The sequence below is a fragment of the Centroberyx affinis genome, unplaced genomic scaffold (assembly GCF_046629955.1).
Source record: "Centroberyx affinis isolate AG114_WGS23_722 - 3 ecotype Tasmania unplaced genomic scaffold, CSIRO-AGI_Caff_v1 ptg001981l_1, whole genome shotgun sequence".
NCBI classification, from domain to species: domain Eukaryota; kingdom Metazoa; phylum Chordata; class Actinopteri; order Beryciformes; family Berycidae; genus Centroberyx; species Centroberyx affinis.
This window is the reverse complement of record NW_027280327.1, coordinates 58,335-73,958: the sequence shown is the minus strand read 5'-3', so window position 1 is coordinate 73,958 and position 15,624 is coordinate 58,335. Positions and strand designations below refer to the sequence as shown.

Sequence of the window (15,624 nt, the reverse complement as noted above, 5' to 3'; positions counted from 1 at the left end):
CATTTTGGACGCCCCTCTCTTTAGCAATTAATTACAGCCTCTGCGATTTTGACATTGCAGGAATTGGAAATTGGAAGCAATTTTGAAATTGGAATATTGCAATTTCATTCAATCATCATCATCATTCAATTTTTTTTCGATTAATTGTTCAGCTCTACCCCTTACCATTGTTAACCCTACATACATTCACACATACATACATGTAAGAGTAAAATACATTTTTTGGTTATCAAAGGTCTTCATCAGAATCATTAGGAGCCCAAAGTTTACAAATGGAGAAGTGTACTGTGATGCTTAGAGTGCCAATTAAGGAGCAAACACAATGTTCAGATGCATCACACTAAGGGATAGGTGTGAAAAAGGTAAGATAAATCAAAAATGCTGTTAAATCTATTCCCATATTCCATTGCCACGACCTAAATTGTTTGCCTAATATGAAGAAAACAAATAAAACATATTCAAGGTCCACAGCCTTTCTAAGTAAAGTAGTAATGCTTATGTTCACTCTCTCTCTCTCTCTCTCTCTCTCTCTCGCTGTCTCACACATACGCTCTCTCTCTCTCACTGAGACAAACACATACACAGACACAAGCTACGGTGGTATGAACAAACATGTCATTTTCACCCTGATTACAGCACTCTTCAGGGGCCCTTGACAAAGCCAATATTTTCTCTCAGGCTTTCACTTTGATGCATGGTGAACACCTTCACTCATTCTTTACTGAACAAATGTGTAATGTTACTACAAGCCACTCATCTGCTGCAGCCCTCCACTTCTTATGTAAATGCTTGTGCTGAATATGATGGTGGATTTATTTTTCAATACAAGTCTCCTCCGGTACTGTAAGTCTATCACCCAGTACAAGGCTGACACTGCGAGTCCTATTTCATTCAAGAGCTGTGACACTGTAATCTCTATCAAAGCAACACCAGGGAAAGAGTCGTGTTTTATGCTCAAAGTCTAGTAAACATGTAGCGGGTGCTTGGCATTGTGAAAAGGTGAAATCACTGACACTTGTAATGGGTGAATAAAACAAAGCCGATGTCGAAGATTACACAAAGCCAGAGGGGAAGGAAATAGCTGGTATGGAAGTGAGACGTCAGAAACCATGCATTTCCTGGACACAGGAGAAATAAGAATAAGAAATAAAAAAGGAAGAAAACATACCAACAAACGCTAAGCTCAGGATGTGAGTGATTTTCTCCCAAGCCTGACAACAGGCAAAAGCCTATTTTGTGTAAAGGGTCTGGACATGAATAAGCCTGTGGCCACAGCCACCACTTCTTTGGTAGAAAATAAGATAAAAGCTGGCAGGCAGTTAAATGCAATTGCACACATCAAGAACAGGGGGCAAAGTAATTCTACAAAACATGGAGGTCATCTTTTGTATTTGAAGTCTTACTTTGCTGGTCCAGTGTGTGTTGTGTGCACAGGGCTGCAGGAGACGAGACAGCAGAGTGGTGTCATCTCGTGCGTCCTGTCGTGGTTGAGTGAAGGGCAGCTGCTGAGCTGAGTGACTGGAGGTCGTCCCGGCTATCTGGTGAGTGGACGAGCCCGACAGTAGCGTGTGGCCAAGGCAGACCTGCTGGGCGCTTGACTAGAGGCAGAAGGTTGGACCGTAGGAGAGCACAGCCAGCGTGCCAGGCGAAGCGTGGAGCCTGAGACTGGGCTTCTGTCTGTGTTGCGTACGATGTAGAGTCACTGCCTTGTATTCCAGCCGAGAAACAGATGAGAAGTACAGCCTTTTGCCTAAGACCCCAGTCTCAAAATACATTAAAGTATTCCCATGAAATGAACTCCCATTACTTTTACCTCCTGGAAAACAGAGTATCTTTCATGGTGATCTCATGCTGCACTAGTAGGCGTCAATATAAATTTCTAACCAATAAAACCATCAGATTTTTTAACAATCCCACCCCTCCTATCAAATAAAATTGCCTTTCTCTCCCTGACTCATATTCCATTGGTTTAGACTTTTGAATGATCTCTCAACGCCTTATGCCCCGCCCCAACATCCTGTTCAAGGAAGTAAAAATGCACTTTCATGGGGTCTTTAAAAACATGTGTGGTGAAGCGCAAGAAGCAGGCCCTTGACCCATTTCGGTTCCTGACCCATAGTTGTATCAGCAGTTACATATAGTAGGGTCAAAACACTTATAGCGAGGTCCGTAGGTCAGATACAGATCTACATCTATTCAAACTAATAAGAATCAGCATGTTATAGCTTGATCCCCAGTGCATGCACACAGGTTGTGACCTGTGACTCGAAGAACTCCAAACCTCCAGCGGTTCACCCAAATGAGTAATATGAACCAATAACCTGTTCCAGAGCTCTCCGTTCTGACTGCCTTAACTTTCAATCATGTCTACCGACCAAACCATTGTGAATGCCATTATGGATATTCTTTTCCAATTGCCTTGCTAAAAAAGCCATTACACGGGTCCCATTTTCAGCTGGTGGTGCTGTCGGACGGAGACAGGGAGAAAGACGCAGCACTCTGACATAAACTTAGTACCCCCCGCCTGCGTCCAACCAATTCAATCCTGTTCTATATTCATACAATGCAATATGCAATATCATAATACTCCATTATAGGGCTGTACGATATTGGAAAAAACTGACATTGCAATATTTTCTTTTTTCTGCGATATATATTGCGTTATGAAAAAATACAGGGATTTTCACCAAATTACTTGAATAGTGAATTGTGGGAATTGTGGGTAACCGGCGCGGGTGACGTAGTAGGAAGTGAGTGTGTTTTTAGCCGCAGCCAGAATGAGTTGCAGGATGCTAAGTAAAGTTACCATAGTTAGCGGGAAAAGAGATTAGAACGTCACCGAGAGGCCGTGCATTATGTTCGCTGGTGTACCGAAATAAAGTGCCAGTAGAACTTATTGGCAGTTCAATTCAAACTACGGTTCGGAGCCGCGAAAGCTGGAAAGGTAACATACGCTACTCTTATAACAAACCCTTAAATCAGAGTAAATTATGTTATATCAGACAGACTTCTCTTGTAGATTAGTCATGGAAAATGAGAATCGTACAAGTTTTCCTTTTGTATCAAGCAGAAAAAAAGTTGTAGCATGACGTGTTTGAGTTAATTTGCCTTACTTGACATTGCACATCCTGTGATGTAACTACGACGGCCCTTTTCATTGAGCATTCTGCCTCTAAAAACAACAAGCTGGTAATAATGATGTGACTTTAAGGCTTCAGAGGGAAGACATGTTTGCTGCAGATGAGGGATACACTTTGAGGATTGTTCAGCTGTATGATGAATAGTATAAATTGCATGCATGGTCTTAAAGAGCATAACTTTAGGCTCACCTGTTAGTTTAGAAACTCATTCTTAAACAACTCAATCTACTAGAAGGCCTAATCTCCATGAGCCATTCCTTTCATGTGTATATTCAGTAAAATGACTGGAAAAGTCGAGCGCTGCATGGTGCACTCTCTTACATGAAGATGTGATGGTAGCCCACCGGACACTAAAGCAGAATGGGGGACAATTTTGAAGCACCATGCAATCAAAGGGGTCCCTGACAGGCTGAGCAGGGTCTGATGAGCCAGCGCGTCACTGTGCAGCTCCAGGGCTCCACAGCTAATCAACCCCCAAGGAGGGGCTCCATCTATGGGCGCGATCACTCAAGCCCTCCATCAACACGCAGGGAGGAAGGCAATCACCAGCCCATTTCCATGTGCTGTTATTCTTCCTTCCCCCCTACCTTCACCTCTCAAATCAAGGTGCACAGATGACCAGGGAAGCATTGCATGGAAGTAAAGGGGCGGAGGAGGAGGAGCGGGTGTGTGGAAAAATAACCTGTTAAAGGGCTTATGATTATTCGGTGGGGAAAAAAAAAAAAAAAAACTAGACAGGTTTCTGCAATCGGTTCATTCAGGTCCTTTAATATCTTTAAATGACCATAAATGGATTGGAAACATGAGGGGAAAAGATTGAATGGGGCTCAATAGCTTTACAACCAGCAGCTCATAAGATCCCTGTGATTGGGCTTGCAAATTGAAATGTAAGTCCTGTAATACAGTGCGATGAGGAGACAGAAGGGGTATGGGTCAGGAAAGGTGAGGGACGGAGCTCTCATTGTACCCTGGCAAGGGATTAGCACAATGAGCACATGTTGAGCAGGGTCACATCTCCTGTCTGGGGAGAAAAGAGGAATAGCGAGTGAATGAAACCCAAACAAAAGCTTATCTTTTACCCTCTTAAAAGAACACGACTTCAAATAAATGGTTATTTCTTTTCTCGAGGAAAGGAAGATGGGGGAGCAGGAGAAGGAGACAAGCGTAGGGGAAAAAGGGGTTCTTTGTCTATCATCACGGTGCGTCTAATATGAAACGAAAATTAATTAATAAAGGAACAGTCTGACAACCCGACAGCTTGATAGAGCTCAGGCTTCACAGTTGTACCAATGCCCATAATTGGAGGTAATATCTTCTCCTGTCCTTATTTTAAAGTTTGACAGTGGCTGGAGAGGCTCCCTCCACTAATAGGCTCCACTCAGATAGAACATATATACACACACACACACACACATATACACAGTCGCACATACACATCATGCTCATCCTGTCATCTCTGTCATGTAGCGTCCTCAGCAGCTTGAGCAGAATATTGACGGAGAACGTGAGCGCTCTGATCTGCCTCGGCTCGTGCCAGCCGTCATTATGAACTGGAAATATAGCTCACAAACCCTGCTGATTATCCCCTGGCCTCCAAAAGGCCCTGAGGGAGAAAAAAAGAGAATGATTTCCTCCCTTTTTCAATAATTTCTCCATCTCATGTGGTTAAATCTCTGATTTTCCACCATGCCCGGTACAAGGGATGTACATCTAACAAAGGGCAACCGCTGCAGTCTTGGAATAATATATTCTGGATAGAGACATTTGTGTGCCTTTGTGTTGGATTCTTTATGTCAAACTAGTTTCATTTAAAATTGTTTCATTAGGAGATTGCACTTTCTTTTTACTGCGTATTGTAGTCTATGTCCTCTATAGGAATGGGCCTAACCACATTTGAAGTAATTACCCTTTCTGGCAGACAGGCGATCCATATGTGGACAGTGCAGGGGGAGGCTGAGCAGGACATTAACTGAGCATTAATTCTGTGATACCAGTGTGATGCCAATTATTTTAAATGTGGTCAATGTTCTGATTGTTATAAATTTTCTCAAGTATCAATCAAGCTGACCAAAGCCTCTCGTTATAAATGGAAAACATATTCAAAAGGTAAGTGAACAGCAAATGAGTTGTTTAAATCCAATCGAAGCAACATACAATTATAGTTAGATTTTATATGAATTGAAATTTGCTTGTACATATATAAGGTAGAAGTAGCCATAACGGTATGATGGCCTCATGACTGTTACAGCTGTCTTTATTTAGGAAGTCTTGCTCCCACTTGCCTACAGTTTGTGAAATTTCTAACAGACCTTTCAAAACGTTTAGATTATTGACATGTCTACGCTGTGATGCATTCTAAATTTTCTTAATAGACTTTTAAGTCTAGACAGGTAATTGGATAGTAGCTGCAGCAGTCTATTTCCGTTCCTTGTTTCAAGTCACAGAAGACAGTGTTTTAACTTTCGACTTGCTGTACTGGCCATTGGTGGACTGGCACAAAATTGCATTTGGCATTTTGTCATTCTGTTTCTAGGACAGCAGGTTCAGCAAGTTTCACAGGAATTCACAAATTATACCATAGTTTTAAATGTTGATGATGTCCATCTGATATCCTGTGCTGATATCCATTAAAATAAAATAAAACATGTTGTGTAATTTAATGAAAAATTAAATTATAACCCCAATGGTATGGAATGTTAACGTATAATGGCATTTCTGATTAAATGGCAGGTGAGAAGGATATGAATTGTTTGCTTTAGCAATGAAAATAATCAACCTAATATACTGCAGATGTCTCATTAAATTTGCATATGATTGTTGTAGCATTCCTTCAATTGATCCTTTTCATCAAACCAAATAATACTTGCTGATTGCAGACTATTGTGGCACAGGCAAATTTCATGGTCTTAAGTTCACTCTCAGTGGAAAGCAATTAGAAGCATAGCTTGGAGTTTGCCCAATTTCATTCAGAAATTAGCTAGCTTTCACAGCATTAATTCCACTTTTCCTCTCTGGACAATGTAAAACAAGTCTGAGACAGTCTTAAGGGGCTAAAAGGGAGGCATTATCTGTGCATATGAGATTTTGATTTCCTGACTGTTTTTGTTGCAGCTAAACTTTAGGCCTGTGAATTATTATTAATTGACCTCACAAACTGAGAATGAAGCATTATGCAAACCACAGTATAAGGAGACACAAATGGACAGATTTGATAATAGATTGCACTGGGATGGGAAAACTGTACTAATGATTTACTCATCAGACAAATTCACAAATGTTTAAAATATATGTATAGAGCCTTGAAATACATCATTACATAAACAAAGATATTATATACTGGAGTCACATTTATGGTAAAAATGCATCAAAATTAAGTTATGGGAGAATCATGAAATTCATAAAGCAATTTAACAAAGTTAAAATGAAAGCAAAGTTAACATTTCAACAATGTCGTACTGATGACTACAAACACGAGTCCAATGAGCAGTTAAAAAATGAACAAGAGACACATGAGACTGAACACTTGAGACTGGGAGTGAAGAAAGAGAAACACTTGAGACTGGAAAACATGATTTGGGAACAAAACAATCAGTAGCCTAATTCTTCATTAACTCTCGGTGATAGAGAATTGATTTGGAAAATCAACCTGCTGCTTAGATGATAGACTAATCAAACACTATAATCTTCACCAATCACGTTCTAGTTTGGCAGTGTTGCATGAGCTGCGGTTACTATGACAGCCGTCTCTGAACCTCCGAGTATCTTCTATATCTCAAACCTCCGTCTGAAGTGGCACGAACCGGAGGGATCGTTACCTTTCTGCTGGTACATTAAAGGGCTTAATTCATAAGCATCACTAATAGCTTTGCTAAACTGTAGCGCTAGTCCCAAGCCACCCACTATACCTTTCCTCCTCTCCTCTTTCCTCCCCGTCAATGAAAATCTCTATCTCGTTCATATATCTGCACCTGGTCACATGCAGACATAGATGAGTCACAGGGACCATTCTGCGGTTAACCACACTGCTCTCTGGGGGCAACTTGGACAGTGGATCGGCAGCCAGTAAAACATTCAGTCAGACAGGAGAGACCATCCCAGATTGCCTTGCCTGCACACAGCATCAGTGCTGAGTGGAATCTTCTGGGCATTCGCTGTGTTAACTAAATTGACATTGGCTTCCAACCTCCTGGCTATCCATCAGTGGAGGGATGAGCACAGAGGCTAGAGAGGTAACCCCGTCTTATACACTTCCTGCTGTTGTCCCCGTATTTGTTTCTGCTGGGATGGAAAAAAAAAAAAAAATAGGTGTGAGGCAGAATGTGGTGGAAAGGATCTCTGTTTCCCCCAGATATTTTTGGTGATAGCCATTCATTTGCAGTGGTTGTGGCCTGAAGAGGTTTGTCTTATTGTTCCTTCTCTTTCTCTCTGGGGGGAAAATAGAGGGTGAGTCTTCTGCAGCCTACTCCCTCAGAGTTGATTAGTAACTCCTGCTCTACCCCTACGCTCCAGGGATTCTATGCCAGCTCCCCTTATACATCCCCTTGTCATGCACACACTCACACACACTCCCTCTCTGTCTCTGTCTCTCTCACACACACACTCAAGCACACACATACACAGCCCCCTACAGTCATGGAATGGCAATTTGAGGGAATCACACAACCAAGACCTGACATTTGCAGTGCACCTATAACAATGAGCTTGATTAAAAGGGCATAATGAAATGGTGCCACCCTGCATTCATTGTCCTTAGCCCAAGTTAAATAGGATTTAAACCTGTGCATGGCAACTGATACCTTTACTGTCAAATCCTGATTGCTTGAAAGCAGTGAGAAGAAAAGGTCTTGTTATTGTAATGCTTGCGCGTAACTGTATGTAACTGGGGTGTCAGAGGTGCCCAAGTTTACACAGAGCGTCTGGGGAGAGATAAGGACGAGGCTAACACTGGGACGAGGGGAAAGCGAAGCTAACGCTGCTCTGTTGAATGCCACGGTGTTTGAAAGGCACAGGAATAAAGCTTAGTTTTATCTTGCTTGGGGCAACACACAAAAGGCGCCAGCGTTGCAACGTGGCGGGTTTTAAAATTGGGATCAAAAGGTTCAAGCTAATTAACAAGCTAAATAAGAGTCCCCAAGCTTCATCTATGCAACCACCCTCGCTCGCTCTCCCTCTTTCTCTTTTGCTGCAGTACTTTGAGTGCATGCGTGTGTGTGTGTGTGTGTGTGTGTGTGTGTGTGTGTGAGCGCGCGCCAACATATACAGTTTGTCTGGAAAAGTGAAGACAAATTGCTCCCCATGCTGAAATGTAAAAATAATCACCAAATTACCTCCAACAAGATCATTCCAATTAACTATGTTATATTGCTAGCATGACCCAAGAAGCAAAACGACCCGTGATCAAGCTTTCTTTTCTAAGTGTTTTGATGTTATTTGACTTTTCCAGCAGAGCCCCGAGGAGGCTGAGATGGGGGAGTCAAATGGAAAGGACAAGGGCACATAATAAAGACAAATGGCTAGAGCATGAAATTTGATTCATTGCCTTGGTACAGAAACATTCACGGGGAAATAGCCAACATTGACAAGCCATGAATTTCAAAACACTGTCAAATCCAGGAAAGCACACGTCCTGATATAATGACATTGAGTCCCTCGGGGCCTGCAGGGGCACTCACACACAGACTGTGGCCCCAATCAATCAGGCTATTGTTCTGATGGACTTTTCTGAGTTGACTTGCATGATGCTGTGAAGGTGTGAGGTGCTGCGTGGACTCCGTGACAAATACAAATGACTCCTAATGATGACCTAAAAATAATGTCTGCAAATGAAAACCTGCATGAATGAAAATCTGCAAATGTCTGTAAAAACCTCAACTGAAAGAGCAAAGTTGCAGCCTCGTTTTTTTTTTGTTTTTTTTTATGAAAAAGATGAAATTTATTGGCATAAGGAAACTACCACCTTATTTATTTAAATAGGCATTAGAAGCATATGCTTGCAGCAGACCTTTCGCTGTGGAGCACACACTTTGTAGTACGATATGAAAACACCATCTGGTGTGTGAGCAGTGGCTAGGCTAAGCTAGCTGGGGCTAGATAGGGCCCTGCTGTGTCATAGGATTATCTTACTGGTTGGTAGATCCGCTCTATTAGCCCCTAGTGGCTTGGATTATTGGATGATCATTATTATGTGTGACTGAACAAGGAGCTAAGTACCTGCGTTTCCTTTCTGCAGTAAAGTCTTATTAGTGTTAGTGATCGGACACATTATGAGAACATTTCGGAGCATTACGCATTTATTACACCTTGCCTGGAACACACACACAAACACACACACTATTTATTTAATACACTTTGACTTGGCGTCCCATTGTGCATTTAATACAGGTTGACTGGTTTACTGACTTAAGTTAAAACAGGTTCTGCCTTGCAAACAGATTCTGCATTTTGACAGGGTATGGCACGCCTCAAGCACATATTTGTTTGTGGAAGTAGAATCTTCCTTTCTAATGCGCATAAACAGGATCACAGGCAAGTACAGAAGACAGCACGTTCGGAGACAGGCCCTCTGCTCAACAAAACGAACATCTGCCGTTTCTCATCAGCTAGATTGAAGCTAATGACGAGCTGCGAGTGTGCTGACAGAGAGAATGGAATTGGATTGTGTACAAGAGTCCCAGTGAGACCAGACATATGTTTTGGAAAATGTTGTGGATGGAATACGGGTTTATATAGTTTATGTCCATGTGTGCGCGCGTGTGTGTGCATGTGCCTGCGTGTGTGTATGAGCCTGTGTGTGTGTGTGTGTGTGTGTATAAATTTTACCCGAGAGTGAGAGAAAGAGACGGGATAGAAAAATATGCCTCTACTATTTCTTTGCTGTTCACCTAACCATACATGTTTATACAAGCGGATGAAGGGGAGTGTGTTAGCACAGGTAAAACAACCGTTGTATTCCTCCCCCTTCAATCTTTGCTTTCTCTAACAGAGATAATAGAATTACACATCAAAGAAGCTTCTCCCTGGATCCAATTCTTCTGTGACCTCTCCCAGCCTTTGTTCATATTCACCACGACAACTCCCGGCCCCCAGCCTCTACCGGCAGGCTTCTCCCTGCTTCCTCCTTTCTGTCTGGGGAGAGATTAAATTTAGATGAAAATGAAATATTCATTTCCACTCAGCAACTGATGGCCATCTTAATTTGATACAACTTTTGCAGCATCTCTCAGTTGTTCTTTTTCATCACCAAACACTTTTTTTCCCTTCCTCCTCCCACTCTTTGCCAACCATACCATCCTCCTGTGGGTAATTCTCGTACAAGCGGCCCTTGGGTTTGACTTTGTTAAAAGTAGAATCCTGAAGTACTATTACAGCTTTTCGCAGTCTCTTGAAATATTTCTGAGTCATTTCAGATGAGACATTTGCACAAACCCCGGCGAGGAGGATCTCAGGGAGCATGCGAGTGGAGAGTGCACTCTTTATAGCTCGCTAGAAGAGCTAATCACATGAAAACGTCTCAGTCTCTCTCTGCTGGTGCAGGGATAAAGACAAGCCTCTGAAGTGGCTGTGTGTTTGGAGACTTCAACCAAAGTGGTGACCACAGTCCGATTTCTCTTACTCGGGCTTCTGAGTGGTCACATTGTACACAGCTTTAAGCACCGCGCATTCGTCAGCATGCATTTACATGTTGGGCTATTTTGCACAATAATTAAATCTGAAGTCATGCTCGCTCAAAGCTTTTTAGGGAGACTAAATGAGAATCCTGTGACCAGCTGTTGTAGGGGGCAAAGCGAGAAGCTAAGGAAATGAAAGCAACATGAAATCATGAGGGAGATTGATTAACTGGCACTGATGAAGTGCTTTAAGTATTAGGTAGATAAAGTAATTGATTATTCAATAAATCCCTGTCAGGCTGTGAATAACCTCAGTAAGAAATAAAGAGACAAGAAATGATAAATTAGTTTCATCAATCCACAGATGAAAAGAGACGAAGCATAATGATTTGTTATTATGTTGTAATGTTTGCTGTATTATATGAATGCACGCTATAATGCATGTATTTTCATGTGATCAAATTTCACTGGGTGTGTCTGCGTTGCTTTGAACACTTTACAAAAGACTCATGTCAATGATCGAATATTAGACCAGGGAAATTACTATAACTGTTATCACTTTCTTATTAAAAAAAAATATATACTGTATATATATTTTCATCGGCTTCTTCTAATAGATTCTACCCTCTTACATCATGTGGTTTTCAGCACCTTCCCTCTACATCGTAATGTACAGCCCATACTGAAGAGATACATTATCTGTCATATGCATACTGTCATGTACATGCTAAGAAATAGCTGACTAGATAAAAGTGCTGGCATTATTCCTGAAGTGTCATGTCCTCCAACCGCATGTAAAGAACAGCACCTTTCTGAAAGAACACTTTTCCCAAGTCACATCCATGACCTTACGGAGCTCTTCAGCTGTACCATCTATTCAGGAATATGACAATGTGCCATTTAAAGCTGCAGTATCATTGGTGAGATTTTCTATATTCCTTTCAGTGGTGATGATATGTTCTAATTCTAGCAAATAAAAAAGCAACTTGTTCCATTTAAAATAGCAATCGCAGTGATCTGCTTTCTGCTTTCTGCTTTCATTTGGGAGTTTTCAGGTTTTGTTTTGCTGCAAAATCTTTCAGCCCCTTTCTGGTTGAGAAGAAAGCATAGAGAGGAATTAAGGAATCCTGCAGATGGAAAGCTCTTCACAGGGGTTGCAGAACATGGTGCGGGTTGAAACTATCCCACATACACTTACAATGATATTGTATATTCAATGAAAATCATCCATATACTGCTTATATGAATGATGTATAGAATGGCCTCAGCAGACACAAATCTACACGCTCTCTTCTGAGAAGAGCATAATCACATCGATTCCTGTACATCCAATACTGTATGTCTTTATCAAGATAGCATTGCATTATCTAACTGAAATGTTCCCAGGAATGACATGAGAGGGTGCAAAACATCTCAGGAAAAAAAAAAAACACGAAAAGAAAATTGGAAAGGAGAATAAAGATAAGCACAGCATGTGAGAGAGCAATACAGGAGGAATAGTCTTTTATTCCCTCCAACACTTAGAATCTTACAGAATTAGTCTGATCGACCATCTGGCCTCAACTTAGAGCAATGCACTGTAAAAGCACTAAAATCAATGGCAACAACTCTACCTTGGATGCCCACCATTACCCAGATGGTGTACTTGGAGAACTGCTTAGGCCACCTAACCAAGAGCAGACACAGCGCAGACAGAGAGCGCCCTGCTCCACTACCGCCGCCCACATCCACCATTTTCACTGGTTTGTTTGTGTTGGTAAGCTAGTGCAAAGGTTCGACATTGGCCACGGTGCATTGACTATGAGAGAGCCCTCTGCTGGTTTCAGCATTGTGGCTGTGACACAGAGCACACACACACACACACAGAAAGAGAGAGACACAAACAGTAAGTACCACATCACACACAACAAGAAGAAAAAAAAATGTCCACTACACACCCACTCAAAAAAGCGCTCATCCCTAAACAACTCAACAGACTGTGCATACTAACGCCTTCTCACAGAGAATCCTATGTGTGCAATAACACACACACACACACACACACACACACACTGCTTATCTATTGCACACTTGCACAGAATATTCTCATAGCCTTCGTACCTAACCAATATTAAAACAGACAAATTAAAGACAAATTACTTTCACAGTCAATTCCATAATTATTGTATTATCTAGTTCATGTTATTTCTACACAATAAATCCACTTGGCAGAAATGTGAGCCTACTTTTTTTCTTTTCTTTTTTTTTTTTTTTACAGTACAAAATAAAATGTATACACAAATGGCCTCTGTACATAAACATTCTGCTTCTAAAGATCATGAGCAGACATGTCTCTGAGTACGTCTTTTACCGTTTTTATTCATGGCATCGAGGCAAATTCAACAACCTTCCCTTACATCTCCTTTCTCTTAGCCGGTTGTCAAAATACTATCTCAAGAACACAGAAATCCAACTGCACCTGCACTGCAACAAAGATACGATTCTAAAAAAAGCAATTGTGTGACTGTGGCACATTTCAAGGTAAATTTGTCTCAGAACCTCTGACATTTTTAAAAACAAAGCCTGTCACAGTCTATTTCAGGTCTTCATTGGATCTGCTGCTGTAGTAAAAGAAAAAAAAATGGCCCTTTGACCAAAATATTTCAGTTCACATCACCAAAAACAAAGCCTGATGAATTTATGCAGTTTCTAAGACATCAGCAAAGTCCATGCACAGCAGTGTCAGAGAAGTCATAGCTCTTCAGAGTGCAGCAGTCAATCACCAGGACATGCTGGGCCAGCCCAAGTGACTGAGAGCTGCATCTATAATGCTCAGCACTAAACATTATTCTCCAGCGTTAGACATTATGCTTTGTCTTGACTCTTTTCTCATAAGTCATATTAGAGGCAAATACGCAGGGGGTTTGACAGCATTCACCCATGGTTGTAAACTGTGCTTTATCCTGTTAAACTCTAATAAATTTCAGTTGAGTCAATGTGCCTTTTCAATTACCACCCACTGGGCTTGACAGAAATTATGTATAACAAAATATGAGTGGGATGTTGCTTATATGTCATACAAGAAACTGCTTTGGGTAGGCCATTTCCCTCTGAATAGAAGATTAATTGTGATAGCCTATATATAGAGTGTGCAATTTTCTAACTAAACTACATTCACCCAGCAATTATATCTTTGCTTGCAGAAAAATAGCAGCATACCATTAAGATTCTTTCTCTCCGCGCCTGTACTTTGGGTGTTGTAGTGGTATGTTAATGTGGGCCAGTGCCATTTTGAGTAATTGTCCTGCCTGGCACTCTGCCAAATGTCAAAAACGATTTGCCTCGAGACAAAAAACGTATTGATCTTCATTCTGCTCCTGTCTCCTGGCGGCGCAAAATGTTTCATCGCATCGCCAGTCTCCGAATGACAATTCTCACATTGTTCCTCGCAGAGTGATTTGAAAACGACAGTGCCAGCACCACGTGGATACTTTATTTCTCACACTATAGACGTGAAGGAGAAAAGATCATAGGGAAGGACACAGGACTTAGCTGCGCAATATTGCATGGCGACTTTAATCATTATTAGTGCACTGGCTGTTTTGATATATTCTGCGTGTGTGTGTGTGTGTGTGTGTGTGTGTGTAGTTTGTTACTTTTTCTATGATTGGGGTTTTGCAAGAATGTATCGAAAATGACAGGCTACATATAAGATAAGATGAGATAAGATGAGCTAAGATAAGATAAGATAAGATGAGATGAGATGAGAGAAAATGAAAACTTCAATAATCCCCCTGTGTGAATTGTGTAACATTGTTTGAAACTTTGTGTAGGTTGATTTTATACTGCAGCCTGTTATTTATTCTTAAAAGTAAAAGTTACTTTCTGTATTTGACTATTGATTGTTAAAAGACGGCAAGAGTCTCTCGACATACGGGCTTCTGAAAATGGAATAGACAACAAAGCAGCGTGCATAGAGGTCATATTAACACAATATTTCACTTCTACGTCCTCTGACTGGAGAAGGCATCCTCAGTTTTTACAGGCAATCTTCCGCTATAACGCACGGTTCTCCTGTTGCTTGGTGTTCATTCCCCGTTAAGTAAAAATACAAATGCACATGATGCCCGACTGATAAATGAAAGGGGCTACTCATTTAGGCTACTCCCGAAAATTAGGAACCGTTGCCGATGTGAACGCACAGATAAGGACACACGCTGAAATGATATGCAGAGGGTGCAACTTTAAAGATTATCATACAAATGTGGCTGTGTAAATGTGAACAACTTACCTATTCGAATAACATGAGGCATCCCGTAAGAGTACTGAATCCAAAAGAGACATGCAAGGAGCGATGTCCAGTATTCCCAAATCGCACTCCGCATGATTGTAAAGTCGCGGGATCCACTTTTTTAAAATTCCAAAGACGACTCAGAATTGCTCATCAAATTTGAATTCGACGGAGTCATATGTGGATTTTGGTGTCTGCGACAAATTTGCGCTCATTGTACTTGGTGCAACATTCTCCCAGTGTTTTTTCTTTCTTTTTTTTTCTTTTTTTTTTACCCACAAGTCTCAGAGCGGCTCGATCAGGATGAAGCCCCCCAGTCCCTCACAGGCGGATCAGTGATACACCTGCGAACGTTGGCTGCTACAATTAGCCTGCAGGACTCTCTGTATCCCCTCCTACCGTCGATGCTATCTGTCTACTGGCAAGTACCACAGCAACAACCGAGCCGGACTCCCGCACCGCTGTGGAAGAAGGGAACTGCGCCTGCGGAACTTTTGGTCGCCTCGAACGTTTCTGTTGCCCAAAAGACAGAGAAATGCGTTACACAATAAGTGCTGGGGACTGCATGCGTAAACTTTCTACTTCAGACGTTCCAAAAAAAATGCCT

General features: G+C 41.5%; 1 protein-coding gene across 1 annotated transcript in view; it reads right to left on the bottom strand.

Moving 5' to 3' along the window:
* Nucleotides 1-15,111, bottom strand: part of grik3 (glutamate ionotropic receptor kainate type subunit 3) — an 89,241-nt gene extending 74,130 nt beyond the window's left edge. The window contains exon 1 of the mRNA XM_071530806.1: nucleotides 15,018-15,111. Coding sequence (XP_071386907.1) covers nucleotides 15,018-15,111 — 94 coding nt within the window. The remainder of the gene's footprint in view (nucleotides 1-15,017) is intronic.
* Between the last annotated feature and the right edge of the window lie 513 nt (nucleotides 15,112-15,624).